Source organism: Propithecus coquereli, unplaced genomic scaffold, assembly GCF_000956105.1.
Source record: "Propithecus coquereli isolate 6110/MARCELLA unplaced genomic scaffold, Pcoq_1.0 Scaffold98, whole genome shotgun sequence".
NCBI lineage: Eukaryota > Metazoa > Chordata > Mammalia > Primates > Indriidae > Propithecus > Propithecus coquereli.
Window position 1 is genome coordinate 6001584 of NW_012156173.1, and position 22496 is coordinate 6024079.

General features: G+C 34.2%; 1 protein-coding gene across 5 annotated transcripts in view; it reads right to left on the reverse strand.

The window, feature by feature from the left end:
- Positions 1-1502: 1502 nt before the first annotated feature.
- The window catches only part of BCLAF1 (BCL2-associated transcription factor 1), a 32650-nt gene continuing 11656 nt past the window's right edge, over positions 1503-22496 (reverse strand). The window contains exons 4-14 of one of the 5 annotated variants that reach the window (XR_001138349.1): positions 21485-22396; positions 19607-20272; positions 19293-19462; positions 16840-16945; positions 14661-14745; positions 12190-12365; positions 11893-12055; positions 10906-11086; positions 9818-9964; positions 4206-4418; positions 1503-4053 (exon numbers count right to left, since the gene is read on the reverse strand). Coding sequence is in view for 2 of the 5 variants with exons in the window: in XM_012665223.1 (XP_012520677.1) it covers positions 4048-4053; positions 4206-4418; positions 9818-9964; positions 10906-11086; positions 12190-12365; positions 14661-14745; positions 16840-16945; positions 19293-19462; positions 19607-20272; positions 21485-22396 (2662 nt within the window). In the remaining 3 variants the exon portion in view is untranslated. Of the gene's footprint in view, positions 4054-4205; positions 4419-9817; positions 9965-10905; positions 11087-11880; positions 12056-12189; positions 12366-14660; positions 14746-16839; positions 16946-19292; positions 19463-19606; positions 20273-21484; positions 22397-22496 lie in introns of those variants that run through there. The other 4 variants (XM_012665223.1, XR_001138350.1, XM_012665224.1 and 1 more) reach the window with 4 other exon arrangements.

Sequence of the window (22496 nt, forward strand, 5' to 3'; positions counted from 1 at the left end):
CCCAACAGCACAACTGACACACTCTAATCATTACTGGTTTCTAAAACATAAGGAGTCCAGCTCATAAATCAACACAATCTCTGAGGCTCTCATGTCAGATAACGGAATACAACGAATTTCTGTACATTCCTGAATTCTAACAAAACTTGTTCATTTAGGCTGGGCATGGTGGCTCACGGTTATAATCCCAGCATTTTTGGAGACTGAGATGGGAGGATCACTTGAGGCTCGAAGTTCAAGACCAGTCTGGGCAACATAGCCAGACCCCATTCTCTAGAAAAAAAATTTTTTAAAAATTAGCTGGGCATGGTGACACACACCTGTGGTCCTAGCTACTTGGGAGGCTCAAGCATGAAAACTGCTTGAACCCAGGAGCCTGAGCTGGCAGTGAGTTGTAACTGCACCACTGCACTTCAACCTGGGAGACAGAGCAAGACCCTCTCTAAAAAACTTGTTCATTTAAAGCTCATTAAAATAGACTCCTAATTTTTAGTATGTACACCAATAAAATGAATAGTTAAACCCTTGACATTCAGATTTAACAATAGTGGTTTCAACTATTTGGGAATCCTGAACATACAGAACAGATATTACTCCCTAATTTTAAGGCATACTCAAGAGACTGAGTTTAGCTCAATTAATCCCATGACAATGAAATTTACTTCTCCATGTGCCTTTCCTATTGAGCAGCTTTATACCTTGGGAGGCCCTCTGTACTGCTCTTCTGAATGTGAAAGGATACTGCTGCATATGGAAATTTAAGGCATACCCCAAGGTTTCCAGTTGAAACTCAGCAAAAGAAGTTATATGTCCCTAATAAATAACAAATATACTTTTACATAAAAAACTTACATACAACATTAAAATCACCCAGCATATTTAAGCTAACAATGATCGTACCCATCCTTTTACACACACAGAGTTATTTATCTCACATTATTAATGGATAATTTGCCATTTGAGTCAAAATGTGTCGATACATCTTAGCACACAAATTTCTGTGAAAATACTTTGTGTAAAGTTGATGGAATGGCATGCTTTGTATTTCAAATAATCCATAAAAGGAGCATGGTAAGAATTATACTGGATCTTACTCAAAGTGAAGAAAGACTAACTTAAAAAGACAATTCTTTTTAGTTACTAACTAGCTACTATATTTTTAGAAAGGAAGAAAAGTAATCTCCATCATAATATTACGGTTGATAAGGTTCCATACAAACACGGAAAAAGGAGGACTAAACTAGAAATCTGGAATTCTTATGTTTTTTTTAATAATGGCTTGCTTAAACTTACCAACTGTAAAATTTCTCATTTTCCCAGGGGAGAGAAAAAACATTAAAGAAAGGTTTGAGGAATTTTATAAAGCATTTATCAAGCCATACCACACTAGTGATTTTCCTTACAGATGAACTGATACTAGAAATAGGCCACAGAAAAGAGTTGTACAGAACAGACATTTAGGAATAATCTCAAAATCAGGTAAACAAACAACAGCTATTACCACTTATGACATTTTATTGGCATATGACAATTTACAAGGGTCCCTGTTGCATTATACATTACACTGAGTAAGAATCGTTTAGCCATCTACATTCATTCTTATTGGATATTTTTTCTCAAATTATAATTAAATTCCCAACACTGATTTTATCTGTGACAATGGGAACAAGAGCAATTCCTTGAAGTAGACTGTAACTGGAAAAACATATTTTGCTTTTAATATAAAAATTCCCAGGATGTTGAAAGGTATACATATATGCCTAAAACTGAGTCATGGCCTTCTTAAACAGCTTTATTAATTCTTTGTGGAAATATCCTTTGGTTCATTTTTATTTCCATTCTCTAGGCAAAACGAAATCTGTTAATGCAGGTTATCAAAGAGTTATTTCCTGGCACTTGCAAACAAATATCCTTACTAAGAGGAACCGTTCAGCCTTTATAACATGTCATAAAGTGTGAAGTTAAATTGTGGTTTAAAAAAATACACAGGCTACTTTTTATATGCTTGGCTCTGAAAAAGATAACATCCACAATGGCATTCTATTGTGGAGTTCTCACAATCACCCTGGCCTACTAGAATATAGCACGGTATGATACTCTGTCCTCAACTTTAAGAGAATAAAAGTAACCAAAGGTTAAAGCAATGCAGTTGTACTTAAAATATAACCTGCCCAAAGGAATTAAGTAACTTTATCCCCCAACTCCCTATTAAATAATTTCTCAGCAAATCCCCTTCTTCCTATTGTCTTAAGTGGATAAACAAAACTCCACATTTATAGTCATACATATAGATTCAATGTCTAACCAAATAACTGTTATATGTTTATTTGTATAAAATAAAATGGCCATGAAAATTCTGTGTTGGGGTTTATATCCATGTTGCTTTCACATGTAAGTATTATTCTAAATAAGGGAACATTAATTATGTCCTGATTAATTGCTTTGGCAGGTATTTCTTCTGCTTTATAGACAATTTTAGAAAGACAAAATAACGGAGTAAATCACGCAATACTAAGGATCTTAGGACCATAAACATCACATATATTGAGTTTGGTTTTAGTTTTTGTTTTGTTTCCAACAGCTCTTAACAAATGTCCCTGGCTATAATCAAGGTGCAGAGACACAATGCAAATCACCAGAAGTATGGATAAAAGAGCCATACACTAAAGATCTTCAAAAGTTTACACTGACAGAATAAGCATTATCTTTTAATGCAAACACACAATTCCGTTGCTGAATTTACAAATGAAATGTGGCTAGTTTTACATATGCTCATAAAGCAGACAAACGTAACAGTGAAATTTACTATTTCAGATTTTCATTCAAGAAGTTAACAAAATAAACATAAAAAGTAATTCGCATTTGAAAGATATCTACTGAAAGATAAACCCTTGAGAAGAAAAAGGCATTTTACAAACTACAACTGAAATAGGGGAAAAAAATAAAAACCAAGTTAGATCAATGCTGCAACAAGCTTCCTGCCAAAACTTTTTATTGGTGACACCTGAAAAACAAGTTATTTAAAATACTACTAATGAACAGCATGTTGTGTTTGCCTATTTTTTCTTATGGTTACACTACAAACTAATGTTTCAGCTATCTGAAGGCTCAAATGAATATGTAAGATACGAAATCAGGTATTAAAGTATCAACTTACTCTGCAGGATAATCCTCCTCCATACCAATGCCACGATTACAGGTTCTGTTCTGTTTTTTCATTACTAAGACATTTGGTAGGAATAGGGTTTTTATTTGCAATATTATTACAAACCAGTTTCCTCTTTCTAATAGCTGAAATCTAAGACCATGACTCAAACTATCAAATAAGAATAGGAAGAGAACACTTAATATTGAACCCAAATAGGAAAGGCTTCCAAGAATGCTTTTTATAGGCCACTGCTTGTTTTCAGAAAAAAATAACATTTTCTCAAACTTTTCAATCTAATTTTTAATAGCTTGTACTTTTTAGCTATTGGCAAAGCTTTTTTTCCTTCTTAAACATTTGCTCAAGTGTTAAACTAGTGTAGTTTACCAAAGTAACAACTTCGTGGTATACTTCCAAAATTAGTCACCCTACAATGTAGTGTGCTCGAATTAAGCAGGTGTATACAGTTAAAATAATTAGTGTGGACTCTATAAACAATTTCTGTTCAGGGATTTGTATGTAGAGCTAACGTTTACTTCAGAATAAAACATTAACAAACAGGGAAGGAAGAGAATCAGAACTTTCACAGAGCTGTACTTGACCATATCTTATAGACAAAGCAGAATTACAATGCATGTAACAAAAACGGTAAAAGTTTCTTTTTAAAAGTTGATAGTTACAAATATGGTACGTAACAATTTTCTACTTTATTTCAGTACAATTTTCAACATACAGTCTACTATTTCTCAAGATATTTGAAGACTTAAAACAAAATTTCTATAGACTACTTGCAAACAGTAAAATTTAAGTAAAATGCTTACATTCTTATTTGAAAACAAAAATCAGGTAAAAAAATGGTGGGTGCAAGTTCTGCTCTCTGTTGCAATCTTACTTCATATTTACTATTCCTAAGAAAAAAAGAGAAAGACGTTAAAGATTAAAAAAGATGTGGAGAGTGAAAATGAACTATTAATAATCACTGTTCCTAAAAATTAAGTAATTTGCCCACCAAACCCATACCAAAGAAAATCTGTCAGAACAAAAGGTTGCAATTTTCTACCTTTTCTTCCTTGCGTCTGTCCTTCTTTTCTTCATTATTTTCCAAGGTCTCTTCTTCATCTTCGACAATCCCATCCCCTTGGTATTTGTCATGAGTCCATTTTGGACTGCTACCTGATTTTTTGAAGTTAAAGCGCCCTCTGCCACGTTGAAAAGTACCACGACCTCTTCCTCTTTTGGCCCAATAATCCACACCATCATCTCTGTCATCATGCTACAGAAAGGTTAAAAATCATTGTCAATGAAATGTCTTTCTTGTAAAGATGATGATTACTTCTTCAATCATAAGTCATGGTATTAACCTTCTGAAGACTGGGGTATATGAGATTGGTCATAGTCTAAAACACAATAAAACCAGTAAAACTGAACTTTTCAAGAAAAGTATATTCCATTGTCAAGAGACTTACATCTTCCTAGTTAAGTAACCCAAGGACTGAGGTTGCCCCAGAAAATTGTTTGGAGAATCTCAACTGCTAAATTACTGCTCATTTTCAGAATTCTGACTTTTTTCTTTCCATTATTATTTCAATCTAAGTCCATTTGTTACTATGCTGCATGCAATGAGATAAAATAACCAATCTTTTCCCAACAAAATTACCTTAGTCATAAAGATGTGGCAAAAAGTTATAAAAATGTCAATGCATTATAAATAATGCTCACTAAAATAAAATAGGTGGTATGAATTTTATACCTTACATATAAAGGCAGATTTTAAATTCCTACTGAGATTAAATCTAGATCAATGTTAGTACTTATCAATCTTCTGGGCTAGGTAATTACAATGACATGGACCCCAGAGTAACACCCAAGACCTTTTCTTCTTTACCACTCTGAAATACTGCAGGTATCACATTCCAAACTTAATTTTTCATTAACTGTATCTGAATACAGATGTTCCCCAAATCACAAATTATTCTTTTACGCAAAAAAATCTGCAAAACTGAAAAGTACTTGACTTTGTAGATAAGTAGAGATGAGGATTACATTCCAAAATACAAAAGGCCAAGTTCTCCTACATGTAATTTAATTAATTACTGCCCACCCTAACTTAGTGACTCTTAAATCTGTTGCCCAAAAAAATTAGAAATAAGGCAAAATGATGCACCTTTATGAGAAAACAAGTGTAATACAAACAGAATGTTGCATAACCTCTCCGAAAGCCACTAAAACTATTTTTTAATATAATGTGATATAATACTTTTTTTTTCCCCCAAAACATAGTAGAGCATGCCTTTGGGCATATTCATTTAATACAGATTACCTTCCTTCATGACCTGAAAAGCTCAATTATACAGACTATATGAAAGAGCACTTACCAATTGCTAATGATTGACCTTTACCAAACCAATGGAAGATCACTAGCTAAAGACATACATGACTCCATAAACAAAGAATTTCAGAACTACCGAAAGTATATATTTAAATACATCAAAAAGAGTTTAACTGCAAACCCAAAATAAACTACTTTAAAACAGTCTGCCATTCAAAATGATACCTATTCAATTACATAATTTCATGCTCCCTTAATGCAATAACAATCCAACTCCAGAGTCCGTTTTTTTTTTGTTTGTGATATTTACTCAGTATTCCATGGATTTTTGAGAATCACAGGCAAAAAAGTTTTGGAGTAGAGGCATGCATTTAAATTTTAACAGAAACTGTGTCTTTGGGCAACCTCTCTAGAATTTACTTCCTCATTTTAATAAAGGGAGATATCCTTGAGAGAACACAGAAGGTAGGTAAAAAGTGCCTGGCCCAGTGTCTGACAAGCAAGATTCAATAAATGGTGGCAATAATAACATTTCTACCTGCTCAATGTGGGCACAGCACTGTTCTGAGCACTTTACATGTATTTACTCATCTAATCCTCGCAACCACCCTATAAAATACTGTTACTTTTCTCATTTTAGAGATAAAGAAATTGAAGCACAGAGAAATTAAGTAACTTGCCCAAAGCCACAAATCTAGTCCTTTCCACTATCCCTTATAACCATCACCCATAAAATACATTTCCCAGACAAGCTGGTGGCAGTAAATGATTACCACACACCAGGCCCCTAAGAGTTAGCAGAAATAGAGAAGGCAATGACAAAGCTAGATGCTACAGTTAAACTAGGCATTACTTTTAGATACACAATCACCTGAAGCTTGGTAAAGAAAATAGCAGCTAGAAGATTAAGCTGTGTCTTTTACCAGAGTATCCTGGAAGCTACCTAAGTGAGATTTTTGATGCTAAACATACCTTTAATTCTCAAATCTTATGTCCAAGATTTCAATCCCATTACAATTTTTTTAATTAAATGAATTATTTCACAAATGATAAAGGGCCAGAAGTTAAATATTTACACGTAGCCAAAAATATGTTAACAAAGTAGTCTATATTAGAACCAAGACCTTCCAAATCCTCATATCTGTTCTCCATAAAATGCTAAGTTTCAAAGGGTCAATTTACCAAAACTCCAATTCTGAACCCCTTCCCCACCAGGGATTTTCTCTTCCTGAGACAACAACATCAGCTCAACACTAAGAACCTGCCTACTTCAGTACTTTCCCATTTGCTCCAACTCTTCAGACTCACCCCTACATAGAATTTCAGGTTCTAACAAAACTAGTATCTTTTCTAGAGTGTTTATTATTAAAACATTACCATACCTTTGTATATCTCCAAGTTTGGAGATGGGAAATTTCAGAAAAGAATGCAACAAGGGTTACTAAAATTCAGTACTGGAGGATGAATGGTACAGTACTTTCAGGACCCCTGTTAAGTAATGGGTTCTAAAGCCCAATGAATGCATGGGTTTGAATTATGATCACACTTCTACTAGCCACACACTATTGGTGAAGCCACTCAATCTCTGTACCTCAGTTTTCTCCATCTATAAAAATGGAATAATAGCCCCAATTCAAAAGGATCTTATAAGCATTAAGTTAATACATGTAAAACACTTAGAACAGCACCAAGCATAGTACATAATGCTCAATAAATGTTTTCTATTAACTAAGTTTAACTTTCATTAATATGGGCAAAATTTCTGTGATCGATTATTCTAAAAGAACCTAAGGGAATGTGCAGTTTTAAACCTCTTTTCTTGAATTATATTTCTTTTCCTGAATTATATTTGCTTCTTTTCCCTCTACATTAGCTATCTGAAAGGTATCTTTACATAAGATAAAAAATCTTTTAAATTCAAATATCCATGTAAAAACCAAAGTTGCCATTTCAATGGCTCTTAAATAAAAATCAAAATACTTAACTTTGGGAATTAACTTATAAGGAAAAAATATACTGTGTTAATTTTACTTGATATTCAAGTGAATATCAATCTGTGACAAATAAATGTGTATGTTTTATAAAGAGACCAAGATTTTTAAATATAACTTAGAATTAGCAACATATTAAGTATTACAACTGCTACTTCTAAGTGGCTAAATTCTCAAAATAACACACTCTTCTTGATTAACAAAACTACTGCATAATTAAAAGCCAAACTAAAATGACTCATGTACCAATTTAAGGTAAAAACTATGATACCAGATTTTGAATGCATGCCATTGAAAAATGAAGGTCTTGCCTAAATTATATATTTGTAAATTGTTAAAAGTGGTAAACAATTACTATCTACTTATTCATCTCCCATTATCTCTTAACTTTCTGACCTTCCATACTTGTCTACTTCTCTGGCATTTTTACTTTCTCATTCTTCACCCTACCTTTGAAATACTGGCCTTTTAATCTCTTCTCTTCTGACTAGGTGATCTTATTACAGCTTTAATGGTGATTTATAAGATAGTGACTCCTAGACTGTTTTGTCTCTCTAAATCTGCATTAGCAACTACCCATTCAACATCTCCACCTGGTTTCTCCCAGGCACTTCAAATTCAACCTGTCCAGAACAGAACTTTATCTTCTCCTCAAACGGCTCCTTTCTTCTGGATTCCTTATCTTGGATTCCTCCTTCTCACTACCAACACCCAACTAGTTAGTCCCTGAATAAATCCTTACAAATGCTACTTTAACTTTTCTCAAATATAGCCCTCAGTTCAGGCATTCGATCTCTCAAACCTTCTAACTATTGTAACCACAACGATTTTTGTAAACATTGCTTAAAACCCAAATTTATTAATAAAGTATTAAGGCTTTCCACAATCTAACTTCTGCTTTTTCTCAATTTTCCCCCAAACTTATACCCACCTTAGCCATTCAAGTTCTCTCTACCGTGCTATTTCACTCCTTCTGTTATCTGCAGTATACCTGCCCATCACTTAAGCTAAAGATTCAAGTAAAGTTCCTCTACAAAAGTCTCTCCTAATCACTCTCTCCTTTGCAAAACCCCATCGATTCGTCCTTTGGGAAAAGCCACCATACCATTTACAGTGTTTGTTTCTCTATTACTAGTCTCTAAGCCAAGAATTGGAATCATATTTGTATTTCCATTCTTAATCTAGAGTCTAGCAAACACAAACAGGTTGTCTGTTAATATAAATTCTTAAACCAAAAGTAGATGGATCATTTAAAGTTTTCTACACCTGAATCAAATGCCTTTTTGTTTCCAGACTGTCAATTCAAGAGACTCAACAAACACAAATTTCTCTTCACAGAAGCATAAATGAAACAAACATTATTCATAATGCCCTCTGAAAAACAGACGTAACTTTTTTGGATTCTTGGTCATTAACATACCAAAAAAAGAGGCAAATGGAAATTAATTTTTGAAACAAGTATATTGCCCATTTTCCAAACAAAACAGAGATCCACTTCAGAATACAGCTATAACCTATAACTAAGAAGGTTAAGTCATAGACATTCAGGTCTATTCAAATATATTCATAAAAAGTCCAGTACTATTTTCCTCCTTGAAAGCAATTAGTTTTCAGAAATAGTCCCTGAAACAGAAATTCCCAGAAAAGCTGTAACAAAAATGAGTACTTTTGGTAATAGTTTTGGTATTTTCTTAAATCTGCTTCTACAGTGCATGAGGAACCCTTTCTCCCCATTCCAAACTGCAGAAAATGTCCCTCCTTATCTACAGAATCTTTCACGACCCACCATCTCTAGCTTCATCCCTGGAAAACTACTTCAGAGGAAAAAGGATCTCCACCGTAAGGAAGCACCAAATAAGTATATCTAGAAGCTTTTCCATAATGTAATTTTTCATCGTCCTTTTACTCTAATGAAAGTTGACGGTTTCCCTGATATCCTTAATTACAATACTATGGAAGAATTCTTATCCTTGTCTTTCATTTAAACAACTGTAGGTGAAGATGGAAGGTACATCTTAATGTGAAATTTCCACAACCATCACTGTCTTATAGACAGATATGAAACATACATTAAACTCAACTCGAATGTTCTTCTCTGAATGTAGCTATAAAATCAGGCATATTTTTAGTATACCCTGATCAGCCTATATACGATGTCAAGAAAAATATAGACAAGACTAAAGGGACCCACATTTTCCAAACTTCAAATCACCTGAGCAATAAATTTTTTAAAAAGGTTTCCCACATTATGGTGAAATCTTCTCATAGTAATGGATATCTGTACTCAAATGTATTCACCTAGTATGTTTTGAAAATTAATGCAAACCAAATAAACAGATTTCTAACACCCACCAAGAAGTACTTCTTGCTCTTTGGGGTATATTCTGGATCCCATTCCTCTTCCTTCGGTCTCTTTTGAAAAGTAGTATTTGAGTTGTTTGGACCAGTATTTGTCCCAGCAAAAACTCCTCTGGCTCTTCCTCTGCCTCTAATTCGAAACTGATTAACATTAACACAGTTGTTTAGTGATGCAATAAAAAGGTATTTAGTTACATGCAAACTCTAATTTTACTGCAGTAACAAAAAAAACATATGCCCTAATTTCCTACCTAAATCTCATAGCCACTGAGGATGGAAAGGATGGCATTTTATACCATAGGCAAAAAAATTCTGCCTACTGAAAGTTGAGTAGGTTAAGAGGAAATGAACAATCAACCTAAGTGTGAGAATTTTGCACTTTCATGGCCTGAACTAATATTTTAAAATAATCAAGTTGGTTTGTTTTTTTTTTACCTTTTTACTAGCCAGTAGTTGCCTAATTCCTTTGAATTACCATAAGAGCCCCAAGTGTTCAAGCATACCTATCACCACATATATAAGCAAAGCTATTCTCTTCCCCCAAATGATCTAATTAATGAACTCTAACCGATACCTAACTAGATACCTGCTCAAGATAGGAGTCTGAATCTACAATTAAAAGGGCAAGGAGATGCACTACTATGAAGTCATTAAATTAATAATTATAATGACTTATGGAAACATAGGGATAATGTATATGTTATGTAGAATAAAAAGGAAATTTATATGATTTCTACAAAGGCAAGGATTTGAAGAAAACAGACGAAAATAGCTGTAATACAGAGATGAACATCCAGATTTCTTAATGTTTTCAGGTATCTTTTCAAAAACTAAGTGATTTAAGGACTATGTACATTATTGATCTCAAAATCAAGAAAACCAGTTTACAAAGATGTTTCTAGATCTCAAAATGGCATTTCTTAATGAAGACAATACTTCAAATATCATTTCATTTTTCAAGACTAACTCTGACTTTAGGAATAATGACTCACACAACAGACAATCTCTGAATCATGTATTTGACTTTCCTTTTATACAGTACTCTAAGGTAAAGTCATATCAAAGATAATTTTACTACTTACAAAGGTTCCTCGCGGTCGGCTAACTCCTGCAAAGCCTGAGTATTCTTTCAGTTCATGGTGAGTTTTAAATTCTTCCTCTCTTTCCTTCTTACTCTCCTTTTCTTCTCGAGAACTGGGAGAAGAAGGTGATGCTGAAGAGGATGAAGATCTAGAATGATCTTGCTCTCTACTTTTATGTTTACTGCAAAATAAAGAACACACACCAAAAAATGCTATTTTTAAAAAGATAAACACCTGGCTGAAACTTACAATAAAAGGGATATTTTTTAAGTAAAAAAAACTATCCCCCAGTAAAATTATTACATAAGTAAAATAACTGGGTGTTTGACACAGTCTGTTTCCATTCTCCTCCAATATTTGTTTTACATCACTACTGAAAAGCATGCTATGGCCTGCCAATTAGAAACTAGTAGTCTGTAAGCTTCAAGAATAAGGTTTAGTTCTTCAATATTTTTAAGTTAACTTATATAATCTTTTATTATTTTAACAAAATGAAAAGAAGAGTACCAACAAGTAAGAATGTTCTTAAGGCCAAGTTTCAAAATGACTGCAGTTTGTACACCCTGGGTGAAAACAGTTGGTATGGTATGGGCCATAATATCATTATTGAAATAAAAAGCATATGACATTACAAAGAACAGTCATAAATTTAAAAACACAAGTAAAATCCACCATTTACCTAATGAATAGCAAGGAAAACAGATTATCTATAATAATACTTTATACTCCTATTTAACTTTATGATGATCAAATTTACGTGATTCTAATGCAACACTCGAAAAGATCATACCTGATGTAACTCTTACCACTGCTAACAGTATCCATGGAAATACTACTTTGAAAGACTAATGCACATTGCTATTTCTAGTCCTTCCTCCCCCCATCTCTCCCATGTTAAACCACTAGATATCAGTTTATAATTCTTGTACTCTGGGTGTTATGAGTTGAAAAAGTGCGGAATCAAGCATAACGAACCAAAGTTCTTACACAAACTGTTTCTAGAAATGCACTGCATTGAAGTCCAACCTCCTGATGTAGCCTGGATAATAGGACACATTAATTTGTCATTTTTTTTTTCAGTGTTAGCTTGCTATTCCAAAGTTTTTGTCCTCATCCACCATAAGCCGTGTAAAAGACAAATACATTTTTGCTGTAAAACAAATAATTTTAATTGTTTAAATTTAAACATTCGATTACACAGTCAAAATTGAAAGCAATTAAGCTGACAATTATTAAAGGCTAATTAGAAGCTAAAACCTAACTCAAGACAGTTTTAACAATTACCTGTCATCTTTGTAAGATTTGTATTCCTTGTAATCTTTTGGAGTTTTTTCTTGCTTTCTTGATCCACTGGATTCCCTGGAGCCCTTGGAATCCCCCCGTTCTTTACTTCTTTCTTTTCTACGGCGATCAATGTCATGCCGAAGATCAGCAGAGTCACACCTTAATTTTTTATCTCCCTATAAAAAGACAGATGCAAAATACAGAGTTCAGGGGAGAAATAGAAAAAATATAGCAAGAGTTAAATTTTATGCCAGTTTATACACTGGCATTTTAGTATCAGAAAAAAATGGATCATATACTACTATCATTAAGTTTTTGTTTAAAAAATATACTTGATTGTTTTTCCTAAACATTTGCGTACATTCAGTGCAGTGGGACTGGAGAAGTTTCTAACAGCTATTTATTTTGAGAATTTTATAGATACTCAAACAATCCATAATAAACTTTTGTACAGTAAAATGATACAAATATTTTTCCACTCAGCACATCCTCATTAATTATTATCCCTCATCCTTCCAAATAGGTTGGGGCTTTTTTAATAGTTGACCAGTGACAGAGGTTATAATCTGTAGTTTTGACATAGCCTTCCACCTATAGTTAAGGGATCCTAACATAATTCTCATTATTAAGCCTCATTATCATCAAGCTCTTCCCAAATAATTTGACCAACCCAATTAAAAAAACAGTTCAAAAGAATTCTGTAATTTCTATAACATGCAAGTGGAATATGATTAATGAAACCAATTGAGGTTGAACAAGGGTAGAAACAAAGCCAGAAAGATATTATTCGCAATCCTGTACTCAGTATCTTGGGCCATATACTGCCCTTTCTCAATTCAGGTATTGCAACGGACATTAGTTTAAACTGGGTCACAATTCACCTCCTTCTTGTTCCATTGCTTTTTCAAATACTATATAATTTAGGAAGATGGAAAGAGGCATCTAGGAATGAAGAGAAATTATACATCAGTAAGATGCTAAGCAATGTGGACATCCTTGCTAGTATTCAACAATAAGAAATATTTATTCTGGGAAGTCTAGTTATAATATTCATAAGCATTCATAAAACTGAGAGTATGTACGTATCTCCAAATGGTGTCAACTACTTACCTATTTGCTCCCAGGGTAATAAAGAAAAACTCTAATCAAGAACAAAAAACTTCCTGTTCACCTAGGTATTACCAAGTCCATAAGTAACAAGATAATTTAAGTGAAACTACCTTGTAAACTACAAACTACATATATATATTAATTACACATTAACATGTGTTAATTATTCATTCATACAGGAAGATGAAGGATAAAAACCAATGTCTTATGCTCTTGTTCATCCGTCAGTCATTCCTACTTCTCCTCCTCCAGATCAAAATCTGGTTTAAGTAATGAGAGAAGCAAGATACTCACTGTTCGAGCATGAGGATAGACAAAATCATCAGGAAAACAAAACTAACCAACATTGAACCCAAGGTATTAAGTTAAACGCCAAAAAAGTATTCACTGCTCACAATCTGTTTTTCAAAATCAATATGCCCCACGCAAAAGTAACCATTTTCTTTGTAAGCTCTAGATTCCACATCCAATTAGTTAACAGCACAGCCTATTAAACAATTTGTATACTACCATCATCAATAACAGCTTGTAGTAACAGAAGTTCCAATGTTTTCAAGACAGCCCAATTATTCAACAACTCTACAAATGTATTCTCATTTTTCTAATTAGCAAACCAAGGTTGAATTATTTTCCAAATATCATATAGATGGTATTCATTGATAGCCAGAAATGGAACCAAGCAGTACTTCCCAAGTTTCCTAATCTTTTCAAAACAATGGATAGTTGCTCCCATTCTACCAATTTTGAATTATCAGAGTATAACAGAGTCCCCTTAACCACTGAATTCCATTCTCACCAAGCCCTCTAAAAGCCTTTCACAGGCTGCTTTCTCAAGTTTAAAGGCCATTCCCCTAACCTACAAATATTCCAATAGTGACAAGTAAGTTTTTGCTCAAAACACTCAATTGCAAATCAGTTCTTAGAATTCGTATTTCATAATTCACATAAAATTGCCCATTAGGACGGGTATTACTCCTTTTTATCTGTGAAGAACCTGGAGATAATTAATTCGGGCACACAAAGAACAATAGAATATTTATTCTGGCTTATCGATCTCACCTCAAAGCTCTAATAAGATTTGTATCTCTTTTTTTCCTTAGTCTACCCACTGATTCTTTACCCTTTCCTTAGGACTAATTTTTTCTTTTCACTAGCATTTTCAAAAAGTACTCTTCGTTTAACTTAAGAAACTATAGTGTCAGCTTAATTCTTCTAGGAACGAACACTACATACACTATCATAAATATGAATAATGTATTTACAATTAAAAGATATCTGTAAACAATCTGCCTTGAGAAACTATATTTAATATATTAACTAAGCCAAATTTAACAAGAAAAAAAGTGCACTAACAAGCATACCTTTTGATTTTCTTCTTTAAAAACTCTCTCTTCCCCTGCTAAACGGGTATGCTTCCTCAGGGCGCTTGGAGAGATGTCAATTCTCCTTAACATAAAATGAAGTGTATTTGTAGTCATATTATTAACTGTACGGTTCACAAAAATCCACAGTACGGCCCATTTTCACAAGACACAATCATTTCTCTCTCAGTCAACTATTTTAGCACAGTAAGACTATTAATCTAATTCCTAACAGACAAGAAATAATAACTATATCCATTAAAAATGAATTAAAATGCTTCAACCAGATATTTTTTACATAGCGATGAAGCCTGACCTTTTAAAACATCAAACTACGTTAGCCATCAAAAATAGAAAAATGTGGCTCACACCTATAATCCTAGCACTCTGGGAAGCCAAGTTGAGAGGGTTTCTTGAGGTCAAGAGTTCGAGACCAGCCTGAGCAAGAGCGAGACCCCCATCTCTACCAAAAATAGAAAAAATTAGCCAGGTGTGGTGGTGCACACCTGTAGTCCCAGCTACTTGGGAGGCTGAAACAGGAGGATTGCTTGAGCCCAAGAGTTTGAGGTTGCAGCGAGCTATGATGACACCACTGTACTCCAGCCTGGGTTAGAGATCCTGTCTCAAAAAAGAAAAGAAGAGGCCGGGCGCGGTGGCTCACGCCTGTAAACCTAGCTCTCCGGGAGGCTGAGGCGGGCGGACTGTTTGAGCTCAGGAGTTCAAAACCAGCCTGAGCAAGAGCGAGACCCCGTCTCTACTAAAATTAGAGGGAAATTAATTGGACAACTAAAAATATACAGAAAAAATTAGCCGGGCATGGTGGCGCATGCCTGTAGTCCCACCTACTCGGGAGGCTGAGGCAGGAGGACCGCTTGAACCCAGGAGTTTGAGGTTGCTGTGAGCTAGGCTGACGCCATGGCACTCTAGCCCGGGCAACACAGTGAGACTCTGTCTCAAAAAAAAAAAAAAAAAAAAAGAAGAGGAAGGGAAGAAGTAGAGAAGAGGAAAAAAAAAGGAGAGGAGGAGGAGAGGGAAAGGAAACCAAGGCAGGCGCAGTGGCTCATACTTATAATCCCAACACTTTGGGAGGCTGAGGCAGGAGAATCACTTGAGACCAGGACTTCAAGACCAGCCTGGGCAAGATAGGAAAAACTTGCCTCTACCAAAAAAAAAAAATGAAAAACTAGCCAGGTGCAGTGACTCATGACTACAGTCCAAGCTACTCTACTCAGGAGGCTGAGGCAGGAGGATCGCTTAAACCCAGAAGTTCAAGGCTGCAGTGTGCTACAATCCCACCAATGCACTACAGCCTCAACGACAGAGCAAGATCCTGCCTCTAAAAAAATACAAAAGAAAAAAGAAAAAAAATACACAGAAAAAAAGTGTTTTCAAAGTTGATGATTATTGACTGTCAATCATCAAGCAATAATACATCAAAACATCTTGAATGAACACCCATGAATAGGATTATTTGCTACTAAACAGTCTTCAGTATTTTTACGTATTCAGCATACCTTTGGTTTCATTCTGTGCCTTTCCTTTTTAACCTAGTATGAATTGCAATTTCCTAGTGCTTCCTTAGCAGTTCTGAGCAAAACCACACCAACTATGTGATGTGTGCTAAGTACTATGTGAGATATTTTATAGCCAATATCACTAATTGTCACCAACACCCTGCAAAGTGGGATTATCTTTATTTTGTAGATGAAAAAACTGATATCCAGATATTAAATAATCTGTTCATCACAATGGAATGAAGTGACAGAGTCACAATTTCAACACAACTGTCTGACTTCCATGTTTATGCTCTTTTCATGAAAAACAGCTCTACCTCTCATCAAGCATTTTTATTTCACAAACCTACCAGAAGTAAATTCAAAGGTTACTCTAGGCATCTACCCCCACCAAATAACAAATGAACTGATAACTATTTAACTCCATACTGCAGAATGATAAGAGTATTTTAAGTTCTAACAACCAGTGTAAACCAAGTAAACTGAAAACTAAATACAAAATTTTCGAAACTTAGAAATATATTTATTCAAAGTATAAACAAAGCATAAAACTAAAGTTTTTATTTATATCATGATGATAGAAAACTTCCAATATAATCTTGTTTCAAATGTCTTCCTATCAAAACAACATTTTTTATATATTAAATCAATAGTGCACATAATACCTGTGTATCTCAGGACTCTTTTGCCGGGTACTATGTTCTTCAGTGGCTTTCTGATACGAAGTGAACCGCTCGTTTAGGGTCATTGCAGGTGATTTGAAGTATTGCTCTGTTGATTTAGGAGAAATACTGCCCAATTAGTTATCTTTACTTTAAGAGGGATTTTCATTTGTGACAGAAGGGCATGTAGCAGGTGAAAAGAAATTAAAAATACTCAAGAAACCTAGCAGAAGAGAATCAAGTGTTACAAAGAACTCCTACCCTTTCCCTTTTAACTTCTTGTACATCACAGGAAAGGAATTGCAAAGTTCCTCACAGGTCCCTGTCAATACTACATATAATCCAAGAACGATTAATAGATTAAATCAGGAGTCACTAATTTTATTTCACTAATGCACTACTTCCTCAAACAGAACAAAAAGTAGTAATATGTGGATGTCTTCATACCTCACCAATATGAACCAATGACGTTACTTCAAATGACCATTTGCAGAAAACAAAAATTAACAAATATGGAATTAACTACAAAGCTGGTTTGAGTAAACTAACAAATTTCACTGAGAACTATGTTGACATATCAACAGAAATGGAATCAAGAAAAAAACTAAATACTATCATTCAACTGGAAAAATTATTTTTAAATCCATTAACATTCACTAATTACTCCAAAAATCTGACGTCTTGGCAAACCGGACAGCACATTTGATATTGTTGTCTTGTGTTTCTTTAAACAATTTTAAAATTAGTAATATCAATACTGATTAGTTTTTAAACCAGTTTAAGATATGCTGTAAATGTAAAACAGACGTATAAAGTCATGAGCTATGAAATGTTACATTATGAAGCAAGCTATCTGCTTAACAGGTCAACATACATCTGTGTCAACTTACCGCCCAATATCCAGCACATGTCTCATAACCAATCATTAAAACTTGAAACGGCCACTACAAGGGTAGTGCCTCAATCATAATTCCATGAAACCCAGGAATTTGAGCTAGCAACTCAGTTTTTATGCCATTTTTGCCAGGAAGACAGAAGGTTCAACTTTGCCTGTATCTTTCAACAGCTATTTTACTTTGAAACATGGATTTTGCCATTTCAAAACATATTCCAGGACCTAGTTACAATGAAAAAGAAAACATCACTGGGCATTTTCAGCTCTATATAAAGAAAGAGCTGTTCAGATCGGTTGCATAATACCAATTATGAAACATAACTACAGTTCTTTTTAAAAAGGAAAAAGAAAATGAAAAAGGAAAAAATGTATCAAAACCTGATCTCAAAATTCAGCAATAAATTATAAAATGTAGAGACAGGTCAAAAAAAGGTGAAAAAATTTAAAAATTATTGTTTCAAATTTTATGTACCACAATAGTATGGTCATAAACTGGTTCACAAACCTACTTATAGCCAAATAGCAAAACTCATTTGTTATCATGTTTAAATTATTACAGCCAAAAAAGAAATCCATTAACTTTTCACTGTTTTGAAATATCAAGTGCACAAAGAATCGCTAGTGACAAGTTTATTATAATGAGTTTTTCTCATGTCAAAAGACAAACTTTTAAAAAGGGTGGAGGAGGTTTTTAAGACCAACAGCCACGGAGGTTCCTGGGAAAGAACCTGTTTCATAGCAAGCTGCCTTTTAAACACAAAAACAGAATTTTATCTAACCGCCCAAAAAGTCATACCCTAAAACCTTTGAAAACTTAGTAGCTTTGAAACTATAATTACTTATTAGTGAAAAGAAAAAATCACTGCTTTAGTTAAAATAAACATCCTCATCTTTAGGACCTAAGGATATATCATAATTATTATCCTAATTAGTCAGTACCCATGTAATCACTGTTTAACTAATATACTTTTAAATTTCTTGAACTTTTTTCCCCTTTAAAAATCCTGACTAAATTTTCTTCTGGTTTATTCATCACCACTTTAAAAATTTTATAACAAATCTAGCACAAAAAGATAGAAGATTAATATTGTTTTTCCACTAGCTTCACATTTCTTTGAAAGATGAAAAGAAATTCTCAGTAAATAGTATTCAGTAACAATACTGCCTCACTTTGTTATAAATGTGTGCCAAGAGTACATTAACCACAAGTTATAGGCATACAATGAAAAATAATCTGTAAGCATTCTGCACTTCAAATATACAGTGACACATTTTAAAAACACTTTAAGCATTAAACAAATCTACAACATGTTTTGTCATGATATACTTTAGGATATGTTTTAACTCTAGCATTTTAATCACTTTTTATTAAATAGCTCTGTAAGTCTCAATGGTAGCAAGACTGGAGTCTCTTTCACGAAACACTATTTTTCTAAATTTTTAATAGTATTGATATATACCTACTAGCCCTGAGGTACATTAATTATTAAGCATAACTACTCATTCGTTTATCTGCATGCAAGATAAATTTCCTTCACAATATTAAACATATTAAGCATACCTTTAACATGATGAACCAAGGACACAATGTGTTGAATAAATGACTCTGAAGTGCTTTTGCTGGCCTGTGGCAACTTAATGTGGTCAAAGATGGATCGGAATTCTTGCTCCTTCTTGACAGAATGGACAAGTGTACTAGCAAGTAGCCTGTCTTTAGTCAAGGAAGCAGGTCTGGAATATATCGATAACACACACACAAACAAAATATACCACTGGTTTGAATATGAAAACAGTATGTTCAGAAAATAAGATAATTAAATGGAATATTAACTAACTACCCATAGATTAATTTACTGGGCATCAAGGTGGAATTACCTGTTAGAATCATCAAGAGGAACAGGTGCCATTTTGAGTTTGACTTCAGGACGATGGGAATCACTGGCTATCATTTTGATCCTAAGTGGGCTCTCCTCTCTGAAGGTAGACTTTTCTCGTGCATCCAGATTCTTGTGTAGAGGGGGACTGTAATCAAAGAGGTCTTTGAGCTTTTCAGACTTTACCTGCTCAGGTGACTGCGTTTCTTTCTTTACTGTTATTCTTTCAGAACTTTTGTCTTCTTCCTTGTGCTTATCTTTTGTAGTGCTAGGCCTTTCCACTACGTATCCAGTCTCTTTAAGTTTGTAATTTTTTTCTTCTCTAAATCCATCACTTTCTCTATTGCCTTTCAGTGAAACTTTTGACTTGTACTTGAGTCCTTCCTCCTCTGTATTCCGGTGAGATGCCGTAGCAAAACTTTTACCCTGATCTGCGAGGACTGACTTTCTGAATTGTCTATAATCCTCTGTCTCCTCTGTGTCATCCCCTTCTGAATCATTAAACTTTTGTTTTCCAGACTCTTTATCACTGAAGTAATCTAGAGCTTCCTGATCTTCCCATTCTCCCTCTGCCCTCCCTTTCTCTGATCCTTTCTCCTTTGGAGCCTCTTTATCCCTGTTATTACCCCTATCAAGCAGGAATACTCTAGACTCTTCATCTGTGAACCTGTGAATAAGCAAAGAAGAGGATAGTAACTCTGGATTGCAGTCATTGTAGATCATTTGCATATTTAAATGTGTTGCCCAATACCACAGGACCAGCAATGAAAAAAAAATAACCCTACTGAAAAGTGCATTCTCAGATTTCACTTTTAAAAATCATTGAAAGCATCCATATAGAACTCACGTACTGATTTTTTTAATAAATTTACATACTAGACTTCCTAAAGGATAAAAAGTAAAGCCACCCTCAGGAACCTGTCCTATTTAGTCACAGTCCACAATTCTACATGAACAATTCAAATTTCTAGAAACAGCCTAAATTTAATTTTTGAAGAACCGCTAATAGATAATACACGTTAGAATTCAACTTATACTCAAACTTTCAGACTATTTCACTTACTTCTTATCTACTAGTATAAATAAGAGCAATGCAGTTGAGGATATTTAATATTCATTATCTGAATCACAAAATAGTTCATATATACTTTGATCTAGAAAATAATGATTTTTGACAATATTAAGTAGAACTAAGTATCAGTTCAATAATAAATTCTAGGGTGTGCAGTGCCATACCATAAATAGCATGCTTGCTCTATTTTCTCACTTTTAAGTCAATCACACTACACTAATCAACCAATTTTCATTAAGTTTATTAGCAACTCTCAGCAACACTTGAAGAATTTTAACAAATTAACTGTTTAAATGTCCCTGGTCAGTTAGAAATAGCATTATCTTTTTTATAGTCAAGCAGAAATTATTAAATGTAGACAGCTGGACTGTTTATAATGCCACACAATTAAGAACGTGCAATATAACTGCATTATTTATACAGGTCACACTCTAATGGTGAAAAGAACAAAGTAAGCTTTCAATGCTTTGACACTTACAAAATTAATTTCTAAAAGTTCTTACAGTTATTAACAACATGTATCATTAGTTATGCTTTAAGCTACTCAATTTCTCATCTATATTTTTAGCTCTAGACTAAAAATGTATAAAATTAAAAAGGAGTATAAATTACTTTGCATTAAAACATCAAGCTTCCAAAATTTATCAAATATGAGTAAAAGCAATTTGGATTAAAATGAACAAAGTCATGAGTAAAAAAACAGCTAGTTAAATACATTATCACAACACAATTTTACATTAAAATTCCAAATAGAATTCAAAGAACAAAAACAGTATTATAATCTAAATTCTCTACTTTAGTTTTTACCTTTTTAAGAACTTTCCAGTCTTTGCAGTTTCCTGATCTCCACCATCAGGATAAAATGAGGAACGTCCCCTGGTCTCATCTCTCGGCGCATTCTGTGGCGTGATTGTCTTTGCAGGGCTTCTTCGTGAAGGGATATGATGGATTGGACTATTCTGAGAAGGACTATATCGACTAGATCCATTTCCAACAGAACCAGACCCAGACCTTTCAGGACTATGCTGAATGGAATGTGAATGCTGAGAGGGGGTATTTTTTGCAGAGTGTACTGTACTGAGCATGGGGGCATCAGAGCAAGATGAACTCTGACTAGGTGGTGTAGCAACAGGTGAAGGACTATGTGGTGATCTGGGACTATTATCATAAGCTGAAAGGCCAGGCCAAATATCACCAGATGTGGCTGATGACTTATTAAATTCATCTATAGATTCAGATGGGTCATGTTCAAATGTATCTTTCGGTTCCTCCTGTGATTTACTTTTCAAAGGACTCTCTTCTTGGGGCTCTCCTTCAGCTTTTTTGGTTTGCTTTTCCTGAGACCCTCGTCTTTTAGAGACAGGAGATTTGCTATATGGGGATGAAGAACGAGAAGAGGATGATCTTGGAGACCTAGAAGATCTGTATGACCGGCGAGATCTGCTTCGGGATCTTTGAGAAGAAACGGATCTTCTTTTTGGACTTCTGGAACGTGAACGACCTCGTCTAGGACTCCTAGAGTGCCTTCTATTCCAGACAGGTCTATAACCCCCTCGATGGTATCTACCTCCTCCTCCTTGATAATACCCTCTCCCCCTTCCTCTGTACCCATAAGGTCGTCTCATTCCTCTATTGTTTCTGTAATCGCGACGATAATCTCTAGAATACATACGATCTCTACTACGAGATCTTGAATATGTTCTGGAACGAGACCTAGAACTAAAAATGAAATAAATATCACTGCAAGAAAAATAAAATATTCCATGCTACTGTTCTAAATACTTCCAGATGAATATAACATGTAAATAAATTATAAAAT